Source organism: Apaloderma vittatum, unplaced genomic scaffold, assembly GCF_000703405.1.
Source record: "Apaloderma vittatum isolate BGI_N311 unplaced genomic scaffold, ASM70340v1 Scaffold15649, whole genome shotgun sequence".
NCBI lineage: Eukaryota > Metazoa > Chordata > Aves > Trogoniformes > Trogonidae > Apaloderma > Apaloderma vittatum.
Genome location: NW_009735915.1, coordinates 1021 through 27193, shown reverse-complemented (window position 1 = coordinate 27193; position 26173 = coordinate 1021). Strand labels below are relative to the sequence as shown.

At 37.1% G+C, this 26173-nt stretch overlaps 1 protein-coding gene across 1 annotated transcript; it reads right to left on the bottom strand.

Moving 5' to 3' along the window:
• Window positions 1-1387: 1387 nt before the first annotated feature.
• Window positions 1388-25830, bottom strand: PAXBP1 (PAX3 and PAX7 binding protein 1; the record flags this gene model as incomplete). Its single annotated transcript, XM_009876780.1, has 17 exons — window positions 1388-2044; window positions 3991-4145; window positions 4536-4682; window positions 6240-6306; window positions 6571-6647; window positions 7391-7512; window positions 7676-7820; window positions 9673-9872; window positions 12143-12258; window positions 12699-12798; window positions 15022-15145; window positions 19897-20086; window positions 21022-21242; window positions 22077-22180; window positions 22797-23018; window positions 23918-24094; window positions 25702-25830. Coding segments are annotated over 17 exons (2414 nt in total), but the record flags the coding sequence as incomplete, so codon positions are not given.
• Between the last annotated feature and the right edge of the window lie 343 nt (window positions 25831-26173).

The following is a 26173-nucleotide window of genomic DNA, read 5'->3' as shown; positions in this document are numbered from 1 at the left end:
ACCTGAAACTGTGGCCAAAGGAGACTGCAAAAGGTGTCTGAACTGCGCATCCTCATGCCCAAGGATCTGGTCGCTACAAGGCAGATATGTGTTAAGATGCAGAAAAGTCTGTACAGTGTTACTCCTCCTTGTAAAAAAATAAAATCAAATCTCATTTTCTCATTTTGCCTATTTTTGATTACCTGTTCCCTCACCCAACCAAACCTTCTACAACACTGAATCTCTGGTGATTAAGCCATTTGAGTATAAATATGTACTATTTTAGACACGGTGGTGGCATGGATCGCATTCTCCTGTTCAACAAAATACTAAAATCAGTAACATTTTAAGCATAGAAAAGGTCAAATTTGTCATTATTACATCATGTAACAACCACCATAATATTCTGAAATATCTTAACTACATAAAATGTAGGTATATGAATTCCAGTGTTTATCCTACTCTCTCCAAAAATCCATAAGGAAATTTTTTTTTCTGATGTATCGAAGTAGAGTCAGCCAACATTCGTAACATTTCCTTTACCTCCTTCCTAAAGGAATAAAGCTTATCAAGTTGCACTGCAACAACTCCTTAATAGACAAGTTTATTGAAACAAATTTTAAGAGCAGATATTTCTGAATGTACTCCATCAATCCCAACAGTTCAGAAAAAACAATTGTTGTCCAAATGAAGTGTGCATGTTACAAATTGTACATTTTTAATATACTCATTTATACCACATGAAATGAGCATAAAATACAATGATTTCTTATGTTACTCCGTATGCCAATTTATTGCTAATTTCCAAAAAACGTAGGGCTCACCTAGAAATATCTCTCAACCCAAAGCTATTACAGCTGTTCTCATGCCTTGAAGCCCAAGATCAAGTCACTACTGTTCCCATGTAAATCACCAGATCTGTAAAGGGTTTGCTTTTGAATTTACATTTGAATCAAATGCTTTTCTTTTTGCAGGACTATTCTTAGTTGGTATTTAGTGGGAAGTGTACCATTCAAATATTTACTACAATATAAATAGTTCGAGCCATAGGATATAAAATTTTCTTCAGTTTCATTTTGCTTAACATCTTTAGCCATCAGAAAATAGATTTCATGTATTAAGTTAGCAAAAAAACCAAAAGCCAAAAAAAAAGACACCAATTGAATTTAACCAACTTGCACAAGGAACGAGGGTCCAGAGTTCATGGGTAAACTATAACTTAAGGTGTTTGGGGCTTAGGAAGTGCTCTCATGTACACCTGCACAAGAATCACAATTTTTCATTGTATGCCTTTATTAAAAAAATCAAGTACTGATTTGGGTTTTTGTTTCTGGTTTGTTTCTAAGAACAGTCTTAAGAGTTCCATATTCTGAATGCAAGTAATTTTTAAGCTATTCCACTGAATGCAGCACAGCTGCTTTTTAAAGTTCGGGTTTCATCTGAAGGTGTCTCTACTCTTTAGCTCAAAAGATTTTCAGATATTTGAACATTTTCCAGCCCTTTTGACCAATATTATGATCATTTCATTGTCAAAACAAGTATTTTTTTCTAGCAAATGAAAAGCTTATTCCAACAGTACAAGATCTCTGTATCCAGTGTGAAAGCAACATGGTGGTATAAATATATGCATACATCGTATTACACATAATATATTATACACATTCCAGTTAACCATGGAACAATTAACAGGAGTAGATGGGTACAAAGTATTTTTGTAAACAAGATTTTGAGAAACCTTAAGGAAAATCTGATTTCTGGAAAGATGACAATCTTGGGATTCCATTTTTGTTTTCAAGGTCCTTTTTTTTTTTTTTAGGATGCTGTATATAAGAATGCACTTTGTATTAAAACAAAGATCAATACTTTACAGTTTAAGAAACTTTACATATGTACATAAATTACATATCAGGAATGGTTTTAAAGCTCAAAATGAGTTGTCAGAAAAGTCTATTTTCCTTCTATTAAAATCTTTAACTCTTTTACATTGTGATCATTCGCAACTGTCACAGCATGATCCAGCGCTCGGATACTTGCTAGAAGCTTTATGATCTGCTTTATGTGCTCCCTAAAAAAAGAGAAAGAAGTCAACACAGGAATGAAACAATCAGGTACGAGTATTAATGTTTCAACGGGAGACTACATTATGTATCCATACAGCAAATGAGTTTCAGATAATTTTGTAACATCGTCTCCTCCACTTGCCTAGTGTGACAAAGTAAGTTCGTTATCAGCTTTGTACTGAAATTAGAGAAATTAAAACATTTATTTCGGAAGAAGGAATTAATCATACAATATGGTTTAATACTAGACGCAGTATGATCTCAAGAAAAAGCCTTGGATTACTTAAGGTACATTGCAATGAGTCACAGCTCTCTTGGTAACTAATGTTTAAGACAAAAAAAAATCTGTTAGAAAAAAGAATCAAGGCAGTAAGAATGCTTTAAAGCATGCCTTAAAAAGGTATGGAGCTTCCCACCAATGGACTGCATTAAACTGAGGTCAATCTGGGAAGCTTAGAGGAACAAACTGCAAGGAGGACTGTATAGTACTTTGGCTGTCAAGAACAACTTTGGTATCTTCCTGGGAGGATGGACATGAAATTTAGACCAGTTTAAAAAAAAAAAATAGAAGTTCAATGGCAACAGATTTGTTAAATGCTGGGAAAAAACAAAAGGACAAGAGATAGAAATTAAGTTAGAATTCACTATGAAATAAAGGATTAATTGAATGCTTGTCTTCCAATACAAAATTTTACCAAGCTACCATTTCAGCTAGTAAAGAAAGTTCTTTCAAATTCAGAAACAGGCTACTAAAAGAAAGAAAGTTTAATTTCTATCGGATTCTCTCACAACTCCTTCGTTTCAATTCCAGAATCATGCCAGGCTAGGCATTTTGATTTTAGAAAGGAAGGAGTAACAAGCCTATTTTGAATATGAATCACTGGGAAACTTGAACTGGTGTGACATTACCGTTATGGTTTGGACACAAGGTTCTGAGGCATAACCTGAGAGTAGATAATTTTTTTGAGCACAGTCCAGTGTGGTGCAGTGCTCGGTGTTCTCTGAAAATGAGATGATTCATACGTCACAGCCAAAAGTAACTCTAAAGACAGGAAGGTGTCTAATAAGCTACTGGGAAAAAAATGATACCAGAAAAAAACCCCAAACAAACCACCTGTGGTTTAAGGGAAATTTCTGTCTCTGTTTCAGTCCCATGTAAAAGATCAAAAAGGGAGAAGGATCTAATCCCCCAGAAAGCCTCAATAATTGAAGAGTAACTCAACAATGGCTCAAAGGAAATTAAACTATCAGGAATGACTAATGCAGGTAGTGAGGGGGCTCATCTTTCCAAGTTTCAGGTTTGCTGGAACAACAGAACTGTTGACCTCAAAACCTCTCCTTCTTGTGCAACAGCACAGGAACAAGCAGTCTTCCAGTCTTGTTATATTCTTGCACATCAGCCCAACAACATGGTTTTAAAGTTTATCATTGCTTAAATTGATACACCCACAGATAGCATTTCAGGTTACTTGGCCAGCAGTAACATTTATGCATCTAACCATAACTTTTAATTATGCTGGCTGTGGAGAGAGAAGTAAAATGACTCTTTGATCTAGGGGAACAGTCTTCATCCAGTTGGCTGTATAAACTGTCACAACTTTTGTACTGTACACAAAAGCAGTTTGTAATTTAAAAGCCCTTATGCAGAAATTGGCAACAGGATCACAACGTGGAACAGTCCAAACCCAGTAGCTACAAAATTAGGCAGAATCGGTGATGCTAAGCAGTAGTGCCAAAATATATCATGAATGTCCAAAGATTTCCAGCAGTTGCTGTTTTCAGACACCTTAAAAATCTCCCCACCTACCACACTGTAATATTTTTTAAGTTTGAACTCAAAGAAGTTTCAAAAGACACAGAGCAGCATGGAGATATTTACCCATGTCTGCATGCATCAGCAAAATCACACAAAGCACAAGAACTGCAATGGCATGAACTAAAAATAAGTTACCTCGCATTTCTTTTCTCTACGTCAGAGCAACCAATGCTGTTTCTATAAATTGTATCAGCCAGATGAACAAGGTATCTACAGAAGTTTTCTAGCTGAGAAATAGTCTTGTCTCCTTTCAGATTAGCAAACCACTGTTTAGGAAAGCAAGCAATTACCTAGACATAACAAGAAAAAGAAAGTTAAACACAATGTAACAGAATTTCAAAAGCTAGCTAATATTATTCATGTAGTCTGCCAGTTAAGACTGGGGTGATAAGGCCCAACTGAAGTCAAACAGGGAGAATCCTAGCAAAATAAAAAAAAAAATTAGAAATCCAAAATTCAAGCAGTAAACCATCAAAATCTACACTATATCTAAACTATCTACATGTATGAGCCAAAGAAGGGGTTTTTTTTAGTTTGCACATTAAAAAAAATTATGTATTTTTTGCTTTAAGATATCAAAGCCTAGTTTTCATAGGTAACCTCAACTTTTAACTACATTTTTCCTTCATCTCAAATTTGTAAGTGACAAGAAATTTTAAATATTGTTTGAATTTACTTACACTTTGAGCTTTCTTAATGCTGTCCTCTCCATACTCAGAGTTTTGGAAAGCCATAAGAATGTATCTATTTAGCAGACCATCTATTGACAGTTCCTGGAGAGTTTTGTTCGAAAGAATTCCATACCACTGGAGAAAGTTTCCTAATAACTGAAAAATATAACACACGGCAAATAAGTGTTTAAAAATATACCGAAAGCAGGAAATTGATCACACACTCTAAAGTCTCTTCGAACATAACAAACAGTATGGCCAAGGCAAGCAGTGGAAATATGCCTCCTTCAAAACTATTCACCATCCATGAAGTGCCAACCTAGTGTTAACAATTCTCACACAAGACCACCACCAGCTGAACTTTGCTCATGTACTGCATCAGAAAAAAAAAACAGGTGAAAGTTTTAAGCCATCTTTTCAATATTTTATATCAACGCCAAGCCAAGTGACGCCCAGCGCACGCCACACGGGGGCAAATTCACAGCCCCCTCATCCATGAAAGCCCCAGCCACGCTGGCACCATACCCTTAATTCCAAGGCACGATGACACAAGAGACGCAGAAAGTGGCATGGGGGAGCGCTGGCTAAGCCAACTGTACAGCTGTTATTCCTCTCTGGCACACGGCCTGTGGGGAAACACTGCCAGCCTCGCACAAATGAGCAGAGCCAGCAGTTTACTCTCAAGGCAGATCATCAGGAAACCGTAAACGAACGCTTGCCTCCCAGCCTCTATTTCTGCCCATTTGTGATGTTGTAACCGGCTTGCTAGCACAAGAGAGCTGTATTTTTAAACACTTCCCCAAAATAAAACAGAAGTAACAGCATGCATACTTCTAAATTGCTCAGGCTCCAATAGATTACACCAGAAGGAGACAATTTCACTCTTCAAAGAGACACAAGCTCTCAACATATGACCTGTTTCACTTTTAACAACAGCATTTTAATAAATAAGCTTCATGCTTTTTTTCACTCCAGACAGCATTTGAGAAGCTGACTTTTATTTCAAAGTGAAAGAATTCCATGCTAAATATTTTAAGTACATGAAAGAATTTCAAAACCTATTTAGAATACAGTCTCCCTCACTGCAGCAATTTAAATAGAAAATTCCAGGTAAAAGTTCTGTTTGCGTGACCATGGAGATCAGCAGTTCAATCAACATGGGTCTCACACTTTCTTGTTTAGTAGGAGTTAATTTTCTTCACAGTCTTTTATTGGAAAGAAACTACAACAGTCACATCTTCTTAGAGATCTGTGAAAACCCTGTATTGCACATTCCACAAAGACTTTTTCTTTCACACTCTGTCGTTTCAACTAACCTAAGATTAAAAATGCTCTTATACTTTACAAATAGGAGTGAGCTTTCCAAAAGGCATGAATTTATTTTCATGAAGTTTCTCATAACATATGTAAAAAAAACACCAAAAAAAACCCCAAATCAAGATCTCTTCCCATGTAAGTGAAATAAAAGCAGCATATTTTATTCCAACAAGCACAATGAGTTGAGTATGCTAAATAAACGCAGAACATACAAGTTAAAATGATGGTGCTTTCACTTGACAATCTTTTGAAGAGGGCACAGTGCAAAATTCTAATTGAGAGTTCTTTCAAATAAAGTTAAAGTGGTTTCCATCTACCCTTTTCCACAAATTGGAAGAGGGTTTTTTTGCTATACCATCTAGACCAAAGATTTACCGGATGTATTTACTGACTTACCTTAACAGAGGACCAAAACTGACGTTGGAAAAACAAATATGGGCCAGAATTCTTGTTTTCTAAGATGCTGGAAAGTAAGAGATTTCTTTAATGAGCAACCAAGACCACTTCTGTCTGGAGTTTGCTGTCTTCCTCCTTCCCACACACAGTTCATTTCTATAAATATTCCCTTCCAACCTGCTTGCCCTTGCTATATCATCATAGCATAACAACAAAAGATCTCCTGTATCCAGCCAGTGAACCATACTGGGGAAAAAAGCCCTGTTAACTATGGACAGAAGACATAGACCTGCTAATAAAGGTTTAACATCATAGTTGAAAGCAAACTTACTTTTTTGGATATAAGGGCATGAATACATCATCATCTAGTGTTCTCCTCATCCTTAGCAACAATGCCTTTAAAAGCATCTGAAATAGATAATTTTTTAAGTGTCCACAGCACTGCTTAGTAGTTAACTACTGATTTTCAAAGCAACAAAGTATATTTGCATCCCTAACAGTAAAAGGCATACCTACTTAGGCACACATACAAATCAAGTTTCGGAGAAGCCCATAGCAATTAACAGCGTTGAAACGTGACAATTCCAAAAAAACTCTGAAGGCAATGGAATTACTTTAGTGTTAAGCATGGCTACACAATCAGCTTCTGAGAAGTCAGAGCTTCTGTCATTTTTAATCTTCCACCAACTTCCACTCACACGTGCGCCTTGGCCTATTTCCGATTCTTCTAAAGTTAACGTATACATTGCATTAGCTACAGCACCGGAACTCGACACCGGTTCTTGTATTCATAGGAGAGACATGAAACAATCAAATTTCAAGGCAATACATTTGAAAAGGTTAAAAAGATCTTAAAAAAGAAAAGCCTGACTATTTGTAGCTGACCCTTAAAGCAAAGCTGCAGACCAACAAGTCTGAGTCTAGTTGTTATCTCTTTAGCTCTAGCATCTATTTTGTGAAGCTTTCACAGAGTTCCTCCTCCTAAACTATCACTGTACTTGACTCCCCGTAACCAGGCTGCAGAGCATCAAGTAACTGCAAAATTGTCTTTCCTGCTCCTCAGCAGGTGTGCTCTGTTGTCCAATATAGTGTATTGCAAATACATTCAAATTCCTTAACTTATGCAAGATATTTAAGAAAAAACAATTTACCTGTGTATTTTTGTTTTCTGCATTCACCACCGTGGGATATCCATCTACTAGTTTCTGTACAATTGCTACCATTCTAGATGTTTGTGTTGTAGAAAAAGGATCCCATATATTTTCAGAAATGACTGTAAGAGATTAAAGAATTACTTCACTTCGCAAATACTCAAATATAGGTATTAAGGCAGTCAGGCAATGTTTTACAAAGGAGTAAAAAGTGAAAGCACAGGCAAGTATTGGCTTCCACCCCCATGTCACCTCTTTCCCCCCCTTTTCTTTCTAAGACTATACCTGTTAATTTAGGAAGAACAACTCTCTCTACAATGGTTGGCAAGAGTGAAATATCAGCATCATCTTTCACTTGTTCCTGTTCTTCACAGCCATAAAACAGCAAGGATTCAAACCACAACATAGTCTCAAAATCTCGACACTTGCCCTAATAAAAAAAATAAGACTTGGGGTTAAAATTCCTAAACAGAGATTTGAACTTCAACACATTAAAAAAATACATTTAAAAGTATTAGACATACAAGCACGATACAATCCCAGAACAGAACAAAACTATTTTAAAGCAGTCTGCAAGTGTGCTAAGTAGGCAGGGTAAGCAGCAACTGAGCATATTGACAAGTCAAAAAATTGAGTCCTGTTTGTCTACATGTCAGGTACTGATCTGTACTGGAAATAATTGAGGGGAAAAAAAGAGAAAGAAAGAAGAGATATAGTGCCTCAAGACCAAACAGTCTCTGATCTGGCACAAGCATGGGCAAATTATGTCATCAAATTACTTCACTCACAGCTTTGGCTTCCCTACTTCCAAAGCAGTGATACTACTTCATCCAGAAATGTAGGCAAGCCTGATCCCTGAGAAGTGAAGAAAATGTGAAGAAAATGTTCTGTCTCTTTGCCTGGACACTGCAAACCATGACATCACGGGTCAGATTAGTGTATACGGACAACCCAACCCAGCCAAAACCCAAGAGAGGCGAGGAGCAAGGTCAATTTTCTATAAATCAGCCAAATGAACCAATTCACTCTACAACCACACAATCACTAGATCCAATGAAAGTCAAAATAGTGGAAGACTGCTTTTTTTGGCAGCTGTTGTCCTACAGATTTTAACTTCTAATTACACCTGAGCCAAATAAAAGCCTGAGAACTTACACAAAAATAGCATGGAGGAAAGGAGAATGTATAAAAATTTTTAAATTTAATGAGGACGCCTTTCATAGATTTTCCCTTGTTCATTCAAATTCAATACTCTGAATGCTCTCTGAAGAAGACTCATGCTTCCTTTCCTCTGCAATCAGAGCAGAGATGACAGAAAATTCCCTTCTACAAATATTCTCTTAGTTCAGAAAAAAAACAAACCACTTGTGAAAAAAGGAGAGATTCAGTCACTTGTGAGATAGGCTGACACATCTGCAGATGCTGCTGTGGATGAGCTAGGTTTTTCTAAGACAAAAATTTGTGTTATTAGCCTAATTTCCTGAAAAAAATCCCACCCCAATTTTAAGCAACTGTATTCACTCTGCACCTTGACCCCACCCTCATTCCCCAGTAAAAGCCAACATGGCAGAAAAAAGGAAGTTCCTACCAGGACTGGGAAAATAAGCACCTGACTGCAGCAGAAATACCTTACAGGAGCTTTCACTGGGAGGAAGAACAGAGTTGGAGTCAGAAGCTACCTGAACCGCGTGTCCTGACGGCTACTTGTGTCAGCACACATATGCAGGCTGCACAATGAACATGTGCCAGGGGTACCAGGCTTCAGCAATGCTGTCCTGATTTTCCTCATGTTCCCGACCTAATAACTGGGCAATGAGTACTAGGAGGAAGACTTGAAAACTGCCAGCCAGAGTGCTACAGGCTATGAAGGTATGAGTGCATGAAAGATGTGCAATGTAAAGGCATAGGTTGTAAGGCAACATAAAAACAGTCTTCTTAGTTCCACTTCGGAAGAAATAACAGCTGTAGAATCACAATTTTCTCTTAAGCATTTGAAAATCTAAATGTATTATTTAAGAAGCTGTTTGGCTTTTTGTTCTACCTCACTCACTGAGAAGGTACTGGTATATGCCGAGTTGAACTCTGGCTTGCTGGGAACACAGAGGATAACAGTCCAGAAAGTCCCCAAAAAGCTTCACCCCAAAGAGAGATGCTCATTTTAAACTTCATGCCTAGATCATAATTTTGCAAGAGACACACATCAAAGACGCAATTTACTTTGCTCTGCAGAAGTGCGAAAGAACTGTTACAGCTTACAAAACGTTGCTTGCAGAGGACCTTACCTCCAAAGGAGTCCAGATAAGCAGCTGAAGCCTGATTAAAGGGTTAAACAGCTTTGGTAAACAGAGGCCAATATAAGCATCCTTATAAGAAGCAAAGTACTTTGAGCGCCAAGCTTCAAACTGTGACTTAATACAATCAATTGAAGAAAAGCTTTCCAAAACATCTTCGAAGACCTTGCTCGATTCTTTCAATATGCGATCTGGTGGGGGAGAAAAAGAATAGTAAGTTAATCACCTATTCCCTGTAATACTTCTTTCAAGACAGACTTGGATGCTCACTGACAAGAGCTAATTCCTATAAACAAAACCAAAGAGCCCATCACCTTTAGAAGTTCTGTTCCTTCTACCTCAACCATACGAAGCAGTAAAAACTTGAGCAAATGAGTACTCTCCGATATACTGTTTTATGGCAGATCTTCCTATAAACATTTTATACAATGATTTTCAGTTACTACGCATTGGACTGGTGAAATACTGGGCTGTATACAGCATGGATCTAACCTCAAAGCTGGCCTCACTCTGCATGGGAGTTTGGAACAGTTGAGCTCCAGGTCCAACCCAAATTATTCTACAAGCTTGACCATCAAACCGCAAGTACAGGAGGGCATTTCAGTTAAGCCAACTCAATGGGCACTTCAGGCAGAGCGGGTCCTGGCAGACACCGTGCTGAATGGGTGTTCAGAACACACCGGGATGTTGGCACTGGGCAGCCATTACAGTCCCTTAGCACCCTCCTTCCATTTTTTTTTAGTATTCTGTGTAGTCCAAAACTTTTTTCTTTGTCTTTTCTACTTCCCAGGGTTAGTTTCATTTTAACTGGTGATTTTTGCTGCAGCCGGAGTTTTAGATGTTCAATTACTGTAGTAACCTGTACACAACTAACATAACTAGTACACACAGTGGGTAGAGATAGGGCTGAAGGAACATGAGATTGTCATATGAACACACTTTGCACACAGGGGTCAAGACAAGATGGTACAAATAAGAGTTGGCAGGACCAAGGTGCATCCCTTTGTTCCATAGAGCTCACTGCTGATGCTAGACTGACATGAAAGCTGTGAATGTTACACAAAAAAAAAAAAGCTTCAGAAATACTATGCTTACTCAGAAACTGATGAAACTCCATTTGTATATATAAAGTTACAAACAGGAAATCAGCGACATCAACTTTTCAGTCTAGATCATTTAACTTTGCGAAGTTAATTATAGCACCTAACAACCCTGAACAGTTGCTTCGTTTATCCAAGTGCTCACCCTACATCCACCATTTTGGTAAATCAGCCAGCAACTAAAGGTGTGGAAAGTCTGCATTTCTGAACGAACTAACTGCTAGACAGTTCATCTGCTTTTTTATCTCTTCATACTTTGGGTTTCCACAACCACCTGCACCAATGACTTTGGCATTTTGGTCACACTTTCTGTGGGAAGTGACTTGTTTACTTAAAACCTGTCACTTTATTTCATGCTCCCTAGCTCACACTGTGAAAAGCCAACATCATTCTCCTAGATGAAGAGTCCAAAACTGTATAATCTCTCCTCACACGTGACACAAGCAATTCTAGATATGTGATCCTTGCTGCTCCTCTTCTCCACATTTCTTCTGATCTGATTAAATACTCTTTAAGCAGAGAGAAGGATAATTGCACTCATGGTCAAAATGAGAAGGTAACACAATTACTACAGTGATGTTGGGCTACTTTCTTCACTACTGGTTTCACAGTAATGACTGGAATTGTTTGCCTTTTAATTGCTGCTCTACAAGATGACTGTTCCATCAAACTACCCATATGTGCCCAAATCACAGACTTTCTGCAGTTCTCCCAGTGCTTTGGAGGCATTAGCTTAACTTACAACCTCACTTATTGAATAGAGTTATAAATAAGTGCATAATAATGGTTGAGCAAACTACCATAAAACTGCAGGCGAATTTCAAATCAAGTCAGTACCACGAGGTCTTTCTGCAATGTTTGTATTCAACATTGTTTTCTGTCAACTCCAGTTTGCAAGGCCGTAAGAAGAGTCTACAAAAATTCTGCCATTGCATTTCTAGATACTTAAGGCAAAACTCCAGAAATACTTGCTATTTAGCAAAAAAAAGGTTTATAAAGCACTGAGGTTTTCAGAATTTCACTTGTAAAACAAACAGGCTTTAAGAATGTTAAACCATGTTGCAAATCAGAAGGAAGTCTCAACATCCACTGAAGGTACAAAAGCTTTCTGCTTGCCAGCAAAAGAATGTTTGAATTAAATAAAAAGAAACTCGGTAAGGATGGCATATTTAGTTGGCTGCAAGCTGCACAAGTTGGTGAAGAAGACTGGTTTGGTCACACTGACGATCCACCAAGGAATAGTTCCAAAACTTTCTGCAAAATATGGTGAAATATGCAGACAGGGCTCCTATTTAATTTTTTTTCTTCCTGCCAAATTGTTTGTATTTTTTTAAAGATAAAGATTCAGTAGCTTTTCTAACCTCGCTCCAGGTTGAAGTTGGTAATATCTGTTGAAGTTTCCTCATCATCACTGGAAAGGCCTTCGAGGTGATCTGCCATCTTCCCAGTTTGCTCTCTTGCTTGTCTACGACGAGCTCTGAAAAGGATCCAGAGTATAAACCAGCTGTGACTTTCCGCCCCCCACCATACAACAAACACACTCACGTACACTTGTCATAACTTTTAATGCAAAGAAATACAGATCGAAAAAACTTTCACTGTGTCACCACCTCAGACATTCTAGTAAGCTGCTGCCTCAAACAGTGGAAGAGAAACCAGCAGAGACCATATAAACACAAAGTGGGTTTACGGTGCTTTATTTTAGTCATTTTTAAATCACTATAATGTCATGGTATCTGTTTTCTACTCTTGTATGGTAAATTGCTGAGTACCAGAATGCCCCAGCCCAGCCTAAGTGCTTTCCTCCCTTTGCAGGAAAGGAGCAAACATGCTACAGAGATTAATACGTCACACAGGCCAATTGTATTTTGCAAGGAGGCCAAGACTCCTAAAGGACAAGAAATCTCAGTACTCTACCTTCTAGCCTCTCTTTCTGCAGTCCGACGCTTTACTTGTTCTTGATAGATCACTCTGTCTCGTCCAAAAGATTCAAGATTTGGTGCCATCAGCGCTTTATCTGTAAAATTGCATTGACGAAAATTAAAATGCTTACCTACGATGAGATAAATGTGTTGTAGGCAGTTTCACAAGAGCCTTTGACCTACTTTAAGTGTAATTTGAAGTAGAAAGTCAAAGTTTTCAAAAAGATGCACCCAGAAGCCTGAATTTGCAAGTGCAGAGGTTAAAAGAGGAAGTACTGGAGCTTGGAAAAATCCCCACTTAAATAGTTTTCACCATACTTCACTCTTGTCCCTCTTACAACAGTGCCAAACTATATAAAAGTCAATACCTTTAACAGAAATTGAATGTTCCAAGACAAAAAGTGCCCCTTACATAAATATGTTCACCACGTATCTTTTGAAAAGAAAATGAACAAAAAGAAAGGAAGAGAAGAGTGACTGGAGTGGGAACGTATTATATTTCAGAGTTCTAAGTCACAGTATTTTCTAAGTTTATATGCTTTATATTGCCTAAAGGTTAAAACACATCAAAATCTAAAAGAAAAAAAAATTTTCCTTCTTTTCAAGCTATGATTCATTCTAGATATTCCTGATTATTGAAAACAACACAGCTAACCAGTGAAGATGATAAGCAACTAGAAGGCAGATCCTAGAGTGTTTCCAGTTCATCCTTTTCAAGTAAATATTTTTAAGTGGATTGAATGTTACCCAGTGCTCAAGTACACCCACTAAAATACAAACTTCAAAACTTAAACAAAAGCCTACCCAAATTTCCAAAGTAAGCTTACCTGTTCTAGCTAAATCTATTTAAAAATATTAATGATGATCTATTCTATTCCAATTCTATAGTAAACTATGAAAAGCCATAACATAGAGGCGAAGCCATCATTTGTCTGTTTCTAAAAAATGTTATTCAAAGCTGAGTTATGTGTCTTTACACGGAAGTAAAGCAGAAAAACTTAAATTCACTTAAATTCACTTCAGTGTTCTGACACCGTATGATGAAAAACAGATTGTCTAAGTCCACAACACACATCAAAGGCTGGCACCAATTTCTAGCTTCTGTGATAATTTGAGGGACAGAACTGAGCTATTTCTAGACACAGTGAAATTCACTCTCATGATTCCCAGATACTAAATAAGATCTCTCTTTAAAACCCAGGCTTGACAATGACAACTATTCCCATCCCATCATTAAATTCCAGTTTAAAATAAGCCACTCTAAGCTTCCTTTAGAAAAGACATTTCTAGTACGTTAGGTTTCTAATTCTCACAACAGCATTTTCATGGCAAAATTGCAAGGCCTACATGTGACATCTAGGGCTCCAAATAAAGTCCTAAAGGGAATATGTATGCTAACCACTCTGAAGGGATGACCAACTCATGCCCTAACACTTTACCACCCTCAGTAAGTTCTATCTAATGGTATTAACAAAATTTCAATTCTGGACACTGTGACAGAATAGGAAATGGCTTTTATTACAGGATTTTAGGTCAGCAACAGGATAGATAGGAAAGCCTTTTTCAAAAAATCAGAATCTCTCCAAAGCATAAAGACAACCACTATTATTTCGTTTTACCCATTGTAAAGCCTCCATGTAATGTGTATTTCCATCCAAGTTAACATTTATACTTTTGTAGAGTTTTACATACTGAGGAGTAATCACAACAAGAAAACTCAGTGAGAATCCGCCATCCACACACTCACAGTAAGCAGGTACTTCAATTGCCTAATTTTAAGCTGTATTCCATATAAGGCCACTTTGTCTCATTTTTAACAGCAGAACCAGCCTCTTCCATTTCTTTAGTGTTTTCAGTTCAGTGTATGAAATGAAATATTTATGCTACCCACAAAATAGAGCATTTGATAGTAGTCAGCTCTAGCCCAGTGCTTCAAGTTTTGTAGAGTTAACAGTAAATGTCACAGGAAATTTATAGATTGAAGGTTACAAAAATAAAAAAAGAAAAAAGAAAAAATAAGCCTGACATAAGAGGAAAATTGGGAGCCACATGCTACCACTACTACCACCACACACACATTTTCAGTGCTAGGAGAGAGAAAATATAGTTAAGAGCAACAGAAAGTAGAGATGAAGTCAGAGTTAGAGTGGCTTTGAGTTTAAAACAAAATAGACTAGAGAACTGTTATCTAAACTTCCTTCGACCTATCTCAAGAGTAACGATAAACTTTAAGACTTGAAACATTTACATTTAAATTAAACCATACTAAGTAAACAAGGTTGTTTAATGAATAATAAAAACCTTCAAGATGGACTGACTTGAATGGCTTGAAAACTCCGAAGATTCATCTTTAATATCATCTTGTCGTCTTTGGACAAGGCGGGAAGCTCGCTGTTTGTACAGCTGGTGCATTGCAGATTCAAGTTCGTTAATCAGAGGCACCTGTAAAAATACAACACACTACGTAATACCAAATTCTTCAGGTGCTTAGTTTCTGGGGTACCGTACTATTCCGAAGCATAACGCTGTCTCTGCACTTCTAGCACCACAAACTGTCTCCTTTTACCCATTTGTATCGTTTGGACCAGTAACCACTTGAATGTGAGGAAAAGGCATGCATTTAACAACACTGCCAGCTTTCAGCCACAGTGATAGCATTCTGGAAGTGGCTTCTGTTGACTGAATGAGTCTACGCAGCAAGACAAGCGTTTTGGAGGGTGTGAAATGTTATTTCAAGGATTCTTGTTGTCTCTACCAAGTGCAGTATGTATTGTGTTACAGTGCTTATGATACTCAGGCCTCGTTGTTTCCTCTCTGTCTTTAAACAAGACTGTAGTAGTATTCTAAACACTTTAATGCGAAAATAACCTGACCATATACAGTGAATAAACAGAGTATAAATCTAACCTCCTGAAGCCAGCAGGTGTTATTTTATATCACTTTTGTTAGCGTATGCTGAAACATTATTACTGAAATGCACTAAAACACTGCAAAACCATGTTAGGCCAACAGGTAATTCAAATCAGTAAAATGTTACTCTAGCCTATCATTAAAATTGTACCATTTGTGTCAGTTATGCATTAAGTATAACATCTGAACAATACAGACTTAAGTTGGAACAGGCCTGCCACTTCTGTTTTTTTCCTAAAGTGGACTAAATTTCTGTAGCATCCATAATAAAAATAGACAATGTTGTAACAGCTAGAAATATCCCGATATTAAATAGCAGATTCACTACTCACTTTTGCAAAAATTGATTTGCCAGGACAAGTTAAAACTAAATTATTACAAATACTCAAATGCAAAATAGAAATTTTCACAATCTCTTGATTTGGGAAGGCAAGTCTTCTTGGTATGAACGCTTAAGCCATATCCTCCTTACCTCTGAGACATATGCTTAGTCCACAGTCTTCCAGCATTTTAGCTCAAATATTTCATTGCTCACTACCACTCAGGATTGACTTTTTTTCAAAACAAAACATAAAAATCTGAAATTGTTTCCTGATGTAATTTAGAATGTGACTCAGCAGCTATTAAAGAACCTCCTCCAGTAAAATATAAGATTATGAGACTATCACTAAAGGGCCATTTTGGCTATCTGAGGATGCCATACACAGCACAGGAGATATTAAAAGGAAAGAAGTATGAGCTCTTTGGGTATAAACTGGGAATTAAAGTAAAGGTAACTCCATACTAACTCATAATACATACAACTTTTTTTTTTTTTGAGAAAACAGAGAGAAATAGGAGGAGAAAATATCCCAGCACGGCAAGTATATATTGGGAATTTGAAATACTCCTCAAAATAAATTTATAAAATGTACTACTTCTACTGCAGTTTACCACAGAAAACACAGATTCTTCTCTTATGTATGAAAAGAGAATTCTAAAATTGGTAAGTTAAATGAAAAATTTTCAAAGCATCCCTAGAGGTTCTTTCTAGAACTGCGTCAGGATCAAAAAAAACCCCAACAGCTATGTATTCAGACATATGAAGCCACTCAAAGTACCTCCCATTTAAAACACAAGAGACTTAGAAGCCATTATTCTCCTATCTATGTTGTGGTTGATGAGTGTTGGACAATTTCACTGACTACTATAAAGTTACAGCATCGTATTTTGTTTAGTCAATACCTTAAATTCAGTGTTTTGGGTTGGTTTGTTTTGTTTTTCTTCACTTTACTGCAAACAGCATAAGAGGAAAAGTGGAAAGCTCTCTGAACATTTAGATGACAAAGATTAGTTTAAACTATAGCCCTCTATCTGGCACACAGAGTGTGTTTTGATAATTTGCTTTTGCAGGTAAAATATCAGTTCATCTAAATGCTGTCAAAGATACGCTCAGAACAATTTAATCTTTCTGTATCTCTTTCATGTTCCTACATTCAAAATGTAAAGACACTATTACCACTTTCTAGCCTTCTCAGAAAGCATAGTTTTGACAGTAATTACTTGTGAAGGAAGTCATGCAACCATCTTCTGCTCCATTGGTTTTATCATTTTTTGGGGGAGGGAGGAATCACAGAGGATTTGACACTTCTATTGCTTGTTTCTAAAAACTGCATAATAGCTGCCTCATTATACTCTTCACTGCACCTTACCGAAGTGCAAAGCATTTCTAACATTCAGAATCTCTTCAGAACAGAATACAAACGACATGGTTTTGCTTGGTTGGTGGATCACGAAGGGTCAAGCTTGGTGAAAAGGTGCAGAAATAAGACAGCGGGAGAAGACAGGCTAATTTACAATGATGGTTTTTGTTCTCCAAAACTAAATCAATAAACATACAAGAAAACTCTAGGGGAATGGACTCTTTTGAAGTGAACAAGTACATTGTGAACCCATTAGTGCTTCTTCAGCAAAACACTTTCTCATTCAGATCAGGACCTACTTGAATTTGACTAATAACCATGACTAGTCCTAATAAAATAAAATAAAGAGAAAGCATCAAAGCAACATATTTGAAAGGACAAGGAGGGACCTAGTTTTATACATATTTAGGATATATGTTCATTATATGTGTGTGTATGTATATACACATATATACACACAATATTGTTATTACACATGGATACATATTTTATATGCTTATGTATATCATAATAACAATTATGTACATTATATACTGTAAACAAACACAACTTCAAAAGCTAAGTAGTCAGGCTCTACAAAAAAGCTGAAGGTAATTTATCTCTACACTCAGAAGATATGAATTTACTGTCCTGCTGCATTTCATTATTTTATTTAAATAAAAACTGATACTGATGTTATTCCCACTGCCCCCTTCACAGAAAACCTCATGGTGTTCTGAGGGCTACTGTTTTTTCATCTGATAGTGATTTTGTCATGCTGAAAGAACTGAATTCCAGGTTATCTTGCCAAAGAACTGAGGAATATATAGGACATCACAAAAAATTAAATGCTCCCATTAAAATGACCATGTCAATATTAATTTTTCAAATCACTGTACCTACAGGTACTGCAGCAGCCTCCAACCAAAACCAGCAAAACTCTGAAAATGCTCCTAAAAAGCACGACATAAAAATCACACCTTAAAATTTCACAGGACTGGCATGGCAGGTGGAGGAGTATGGGGAGGATGGGAACAAAGAGGAACATGTTCAGGTACAGAATCCTTAAAGCACCAACTACCAGGAAAACAAAGATATATTGTAAGAAAGCAGCTTTAACAAGCCTGTTTGTTGTTATCAGCAGCTAGAATTCATTTATTTCCTAGTATAGCTAGACAGGTCAATAACCTTCCTACAAACCAAACTGAAATTTTTACTTAATTAACAGTAAGTTTTCCTGGTTTATACAAAATCTGAGAGACTAAAAAGCTTGGTTTATACTCAGAATGGTGTACTCTAAATCAATTTGTTTAAAGAAAATAGTCAAACAAACAGCATGGGCTATTGTAGAGACTGCTTCTGGTTATCACAAAAGAAATTTAACAAGAGGCCTTTAGAAAGCAAATGCTGAACAGAGATATGGGTATTTATCTCATTTTCCGAAATAAAAATTTATCTCGGAGAAAGAATATGAGAAGTTATCCTAAAGAAGGAATTTAGCCACCTGAGCAACCAGCACTGCCAGAGCTGCAAAGGAAAGTACCTTTACTACCTCTCAACAGCTAATGCCAATACAGGAATACTGCTTCTTCAGTGAACAAGATCTACTGTACACATTGAGCCAGCTGGGTGAATTAAGTGGACCACACTTCCCAAGTCTGTTCACAACACTCTTCAACTTACAGAACTGAAGATAGGACTCTCCCAATACCACTAATGCTGGACAACAACGTCTAACTGACATGATTTTATATTCCTCTCCCACATCTAACAAGCTAGGAAAGCAGTAGCTTCAACTACCACGTAACTCTGACAGCTAAGATATTAAGATACGGTACTACCATATTCAAGTCAGAATACAATGAAGAAATACCCTATGTACTGCCTATGTAGTACACGTCTATGTAGAAATAGCCTATGTACTGCTAACTACATTTCATGGCTCCTGTGTGTAATATATATATATAAGAACATATATATATTCAGAAGCTCCTTTTGTATTGACAACAAAGTAATTAAAGCATAATGAGTAACATAAGAAAGACTAAGATTTCAAGTTAGACATACACAAAAAGTATACCACTACACAGCAGAAGTATATTTTAAAGTTTGGGTGTCTCAAGAAAGCTACAACAGTTTTCAAACTTCTCTCCTTCAGACAATAGAGCGATACCAAGTATGCAAAACTGCCTGGCAGGAGGAAGTTTATAATAACACATGAAATACAAGTTTTTGTTACTGTGTTCATAAAGCATTCTAGAAACTAGCAACGTTGTAATTCAGCCCTTATTTTTGTTAACCTGATATCCAACACAAGTAAAAAGCAGCATCTGAGTAAAGTCAAAACGCCAGAACATCTTCCAAAATCCTAAAGACATATAATCTAATTGTTCTCAGGCAATCTAAAGTCAGTGATCTCTTACACTGTGAAAGAGGTTTCTGATAACCAACTTAGCATGATGAAAAGTTATCTTCTGAACCTCCAAACAAGCAACCTGTAGAAGAATATGTTCTCAGGGGACTTTTTTTGAAAACAGAGGGAGATGTGGTGTTTGGCATGTACTAAGAGTCCCTATTTTTTTTTTTTTTTTTGAAAAAACATGAATGTTTGTGCATCCTTACCTTTTCACTGAAACACTCAAGCAAGTCTTGGACATACCCTCGCATTTCTTGCAAAAACTTATACTGTTCACCAATACCCCCAGAAGACCCTTCTAATCTTTCAATTGCCTTGGTAGAGTCCTCTCGGCTTTGCTGATGTTTTTCATATTCCTGCCGATTAGCTTTGTGCAATTCTTTCATAGAGTCCAACCTGAAGGGCAATGGATAAATAGCAAATTTACATCCAAAATTCTGTATATTTCATACTCTGGAGATATTAAACAGACAGTTTTTATATGGGAAATACTGCAAAGACATATTCTCTAGCTTCCATTTGTCACTTTCTCCCTTCTCTACATAGGCAGCAAGGCTAACGGTTTAAACTAACTTGCTAGATTATGCCGAGTGTGCTGCACTGCCCATTCCCATAAATTTTACAGAAGTTGGTAGCACTTAGAATAACGCAAGGCTGGCCCTGAAGTAAAAGTGGGAGGGAAGACTGATTGAGGGGGCAAAGGGAGAACTATAGTATAGCTTACACAAAGCAGTCTTAGTCCTCTACCAACCCAATTTGCTGTCAAAGGCTGCAACACTACAAGGGGCATACCAACCAATTTTGAAGACATGTAATGTGCAAGTTGTTAATTACAAATGCTTTCTCAATGCAATTGGGTTGTTCATTCAGCAGGGCCTTTTGCACACCTCACAAGCTGTGTTTACACCAAAAAACCCTCCACACACTAAAACTTAAATTATCTACTGAAGGGGGAAAAAATCCGATTTGCAGTTTAAAAGAATGCAACTTGACAAGCTGAACACCTCACTGGCCTTTCATTTCTTGACTACAAGACTGTGCAGTGTCCAGAAGATGCAACTCAGACCTGTCTTCAACAAGATCAATGGCCTCATACTTAAAGCTTCGCTTCCAGAGAAGCAATCCAAGGAGATTTTCGAACAAAATGTCAATGTCATCTTCATTTTGAGCTTTTTTTTTTGATTGCTTTTTTATTTTATTTTTTAATGGATGCGCCAGTCAGTACTTTTCCAGCGATGAAACTCTGTGTTTGCTCACCGAGACTAAAAGACGCCTGAGGAACAGAAAGCTAGGGGACAGGTCTTTAAGTCTAAAAAGATGGTCTGTCCTACCTGTCTTTAAGCTGTTTCTTTACCAAATCAATAGTAACAGGAGTCATCTCATTACTGGGAGTTTTGAAAGGAACTGTATTATCTGTTTTTTGAGACTTGGTTTCCGATGATCCATACGCAGTGTAAGTGTATGGAATGCCATACGATGAACCATAAGACAGTGTCTGGTAAGTGTTCTGGTAGTACAGATTATTCACTTCAGCAGGCTGACTTGGTTGCACCTAATGGAAGAGGAAATGTAATGGTACTACATTAGATGTAAAAGAAAGAAGACACTTCTTTCACATCACAAATGTTATAAAGTGAAAAACGTTAAGTAGGTACATTTAGAAAGTGTAGTTATCAGTTAGACTTAGTGTAGAACTCCCAATGTCTAAGGTGGAAGACACAAATTCCCTCAGAAGCATCTTTTTAAATGGACAAACTCTTATTATCATTATCCTTTTAAACATTTAAAATAAGTTATTTAATAACAATTTTAACCAGCCTGTAAATCCTACATTGATGAAGTGTTTGGGACTATATAAATTGTGCTAAGACTATTTAATAGAATCACATAGGTTCTTAAGAGTCAAGTGTGTTCGGTTTGATTTTGCTGAAATGCTTTTCTAAAAACCAAACTATCCTCTTCAACTGAGAAGGAATTTCCCTATGAACACACAGACAACATATGGTACAACCTGCTACAAATTCCAACTCTGTGCTGCGACACAAGATATAGAAACAACAAACACACTGTTTACACAGACTCTACACACTCAATGATAAGCAAGAACAGAGGTCTCCTGAAAATCACATTATTCCAGCTCTGTTTTAGGCTGCAAATAAATGCTGGTTAACAGCACCACAATCAGTACCTAGCCAGCAGAGACATTAACAAAACAGATACCACTGAATACTTAAAATCTGACCTCGCATTTCTCTTTAAAGAATATCTGAGTTACACACTGAGCTTCCCAGATGAAACAGCCTTCTGTAAACTACTCAAGCTTGTAATGGATTTAGCCAATACACACTGAAACAAATCAAAAAAGATTTCACAACTAAATACGTGCCTGAGGTATGTTGATTCCTTTCCGTATCTGTTCTTGCTCCCATCTACTGAGTTCTTCATCTTGCTCCCCTGCCACCAGTGCTTCATCATCGCTCCCCTCAATACCTTCACACAAGTAGAACAGACGGGTGACAAAAAGAAGGTAACGTATTTGCAGTAAGGGCCATGAGTTCAAAAACCTGAGAGACGATGTTTTCGTGGAAACACCTCAGTGCACCCTCCTTGCCTCTTCATGAGAAATGAAGGATACTACCCTGTGAATTACCATCACAGAGCTTCCACTTAATCCAATGGGTAAATTTGTAATTAATTGGAGGTAAAAATCCTCTAATGTTAAAATCCTATATATTTTAGTAATTCTCCTTTTCCAAAAGGTTATTTTACCTGCTTGTCACCAGGCATGCTATACCTACTAACTAGTGTTTTTCTTTTCACAACTGTACACTTCCTGAAAAACAAAGTACAGGAACAATACTAATGGAACTTTAGCATAAGTTTCTACCAGATTCAGTAGAGCTGTGTGCTTCTGAGCACAGGAACATAGTTTGCGCTCAAAATTTTATACGCAGATTCCACTATGCAGTACTTTTCCTTAGAAATGGAACACAACTCCAGATTTATGCCTGTTTGAAAAACACATGGTTTAAAAAATGTTCAATGAGAGCACTTGCAGTGAAAACAGTGTGAATGTTTATCAGTCGTCCTTCTAAAAAGGTTTTACCTATTTCCTCAGCAATCTTTTGCCTTTGGGATTTTTCCTTCACTGTAAAAACTATCCTCCTCTTCTCGTCATCATCTTCATCATCACTGGCATCATTTTCATCTTCTCGAACAAGGCGGCCTTTACCTGGTTCACTGTCAACGGGGGTAAAGTCTCCAAGTTCACGAGCCATTTGACGCTTTTTCCTAGCGGCATGAATAAAAGCAGCATCTGGAATTTCTCCTAGGGATAGATGTTTGCACCGTTAAACCACTGCAACAAAACAGGTATCACAACTTCTTATTACTTATCTCTGTCACCCTACCAAATCATCCTTGCAAACACAAAAAGTCGTGAGAGGAAAAAAATCCATACTTGCAGAAACATGCAAACCTTAACCCTCAAAGCTGGGATATTTCCCCAAAAGTCTGGCTCTGCTGCCAGAAGCCCACGTGCCATACGAGCAGGAGCCTGAGGCTCCTAGGGGAAAATTTTCAGATTCGCTTTGTACTTAACGTAAGATACTCTATTCAAAGCTGCAATGCAATAATGTACATATCGCACCACTTCGCAATTACCCCTAAAAGGAAAAAAATTATTTGGGAGTCAAACTAGCAAACTCTTTTCCCTTCAAATATGGCCAAATCTGTGGACCCAGGATATTCACCTTCTGTTTGGGGAACAGCCTACCACGTGTTAACTAACAATTAGTAAACTCGTTTTTCAAAAATATTTTCTCACTTCTTTGGCCTCAGGGCCTGACTAGATAAAATGAGACAGGAAAACATTTGAGATACCCTGTGGACCTATACCGAGACAGTCAAACTAAAGACAACATTTTAATTGAAAGCAGTTAAAATTTATGTTAAATCACCTATTCCAAATCTACATTTTCTTACAGCTTGTCATGACTTTGACAGACAAATAATTGCTTTTGGCATACAGAGGAAGCATTCTGTAGCAGAAGTTTTTTCTCACAAGGCTTGTAAAATTGAACAGCTTTGGAAAAATCGCAGTTTCCTGAAGTCTCCAATGCTGGATATATTGCTGGAAAATATTTCCTAATCTCTCAAATACATTAGTCTGCTGTAAACGCTGGCTAAAGCATTTGTTAACATATCAGACATACTACAATTACCAACCTGGACGGAGAACATTCAGTGAGGAGAGAGCACTTGAAAAAGCCCCACCAGCTTTTGTTTTTTCTTCTTCCTTCTCACTTTCAACCTCCATTTCTTCTTCACCATGTTCACTGTTTGCAGTCCCATCTTCTTGACCTATATCCTTAATCTGTCCTGTCTTTTCTAGTGGTGGTTCAACTGGTAAGACAAAGCTCATGTTTTACTCTTTATAAAGATCACATGAAAGTATTTTTATAAGGTCTAACAAGAAAAAAAAAATCAAATTAAAATGTTAAATAATTTGATTGTTTGAGATCTAGTAAAGTATGGTTTCTTAAATGTGATTACGTCACTGACATGTTCTCAAAATTTGACAAAGTAGACACCCCAACAACCACTCAACATTCTACATATTGCCAAGCATTAAAGAAGTGAGAGAACTCAATCATTAAGAACATGCACGCAACCTTCACACAGCCCCTTATGTATGCAATTAGAAAAAATTGCCTGTGTTACACCAAATCTTTCCACAAAACCACTTATTTCAAAAGAACACTGTCATTTTCCTCTTGGGCTGGGTGCAACATTACCCTACATGAGGTGAGTAACACACAGATACGGGCAGCAGGTAAAAATATTATATTAAAATAAAATGCATCTTAAATCCAGCTATCAAATCCAAGTTGCGACTTTAGTATCTGCTAAGAGAACCCAGACTACTGACTCAGTAGCAGCCATGAGGTCTATAATCAAACCAACTAGAGAGACTGCAAAACAGACAAACAGAAAATAAGCGCACAGAAGCCATGTGCAAAATGTGATTTTTCAAGGGTCTTTGTCAAAGAAACAAGAATTAAGACTCAAGTTTCCACAGATCACCTGAACATTAGCCACAAAAATGCTAATTTCCGGTTTTGCTCATGCCCTGTAACAGTGCAAAGGCAACTTAAAATATTCTAATAAGAAAAAAAATCTAGTGTTTTTTTTCCTAAATGCATACAGTTTTCTTAAAATCTTTAAGATTTTAAAAGACCAATTTAATTAACTTTTAAAAGGGCAGTTTTCTATGGAACCATGTTCAACTCATATGCTTCAACCATTGCAATCTTTAGATCATAAGCCTGTCGGCTTGTGCTCACAGCTTTGTAGGTTATTACTTTAGACAAGAAACTATCCAGAAAAAGACTCATCACACTTTACCAATGAGTACCCCAAAAAACAGTAGCAGAAGTACAATGAAACTGAAATCCCAGGCTCTACTCCAAGTTCTGGAGGACAGTACGTTGTTAAAAGACCCTTCTACTCCAACACTTTCATCCTATCATCTTAATCATCAAGTCTACCGTAAGGTCCAAGTCCTGAACCAGGCTGCTGTTGAATAATTTACTTAACAGCAACGAACACCACTTTGATCAATCCAAAAATCTTCCTTTTCGAGAAGATGCATTGAAAGGACACATACTGTCAGCTAAGCACCAGACACAGTTCTAAACTAACTTAATTCCTTCCTAATTCAACAGGAAGAAATTCACCTGACAAAGACAGAGCTGAAACACAGAAACTACTGATAAGTACACGCAACAGAGAAATGTCATCCTTCTATGTTCATTTCTGTGAGACAGAATCCAAAAACTCTCTATCAGCTTTGTAAGGTTCAAATTTAATTCATTTCGTGCATGCTGTACTTCAGTTCTAAATGCTAAATACTCTAAAAAATACCAAAAATTCACCTTGAAATCAAATAAAATTTGCATTTACAACACTTAATCTTTCATTACAAAAAATATCGTTAGTTTTGCAGTTACCATCTGTTGGCGAATTGACCTCTGTTCTAACTTTTGATTTTTCAAGGTCTTCTTTGTATTCTTTCTTCAACTGTTTTACGATCTTTTTGCTGTAACTTGATTTCTTCACTTTAAAAACTTCTTCAGTTTCTTTAAAAGAGAAGTTGGAAAATATTACATTAGACCTGCAAAGAAGTAGACTTACTTATTATATCTCTTAATTTTGTACCTGGAATTTAATACATGCTACTAACATAATTTAATGTGACAACTGCACTGTTGCAACAAAACCAGTCCCTTTCTTTTGGACTCATGTCTACCTCATCTTTTTGTGGTCGTTTTCAAGTGTATTCATCCCACTCATGACTGGGTCAGGAAAAGCAAGGCAGAAGTTAGATAAAAGTGTACACACAAAACCTGTGTTTATCTAACTGTAGTAATCTTTTTGTTAAAAAAAACAAATAAACACCAGCTGATCCTTTGCTGTGACCAT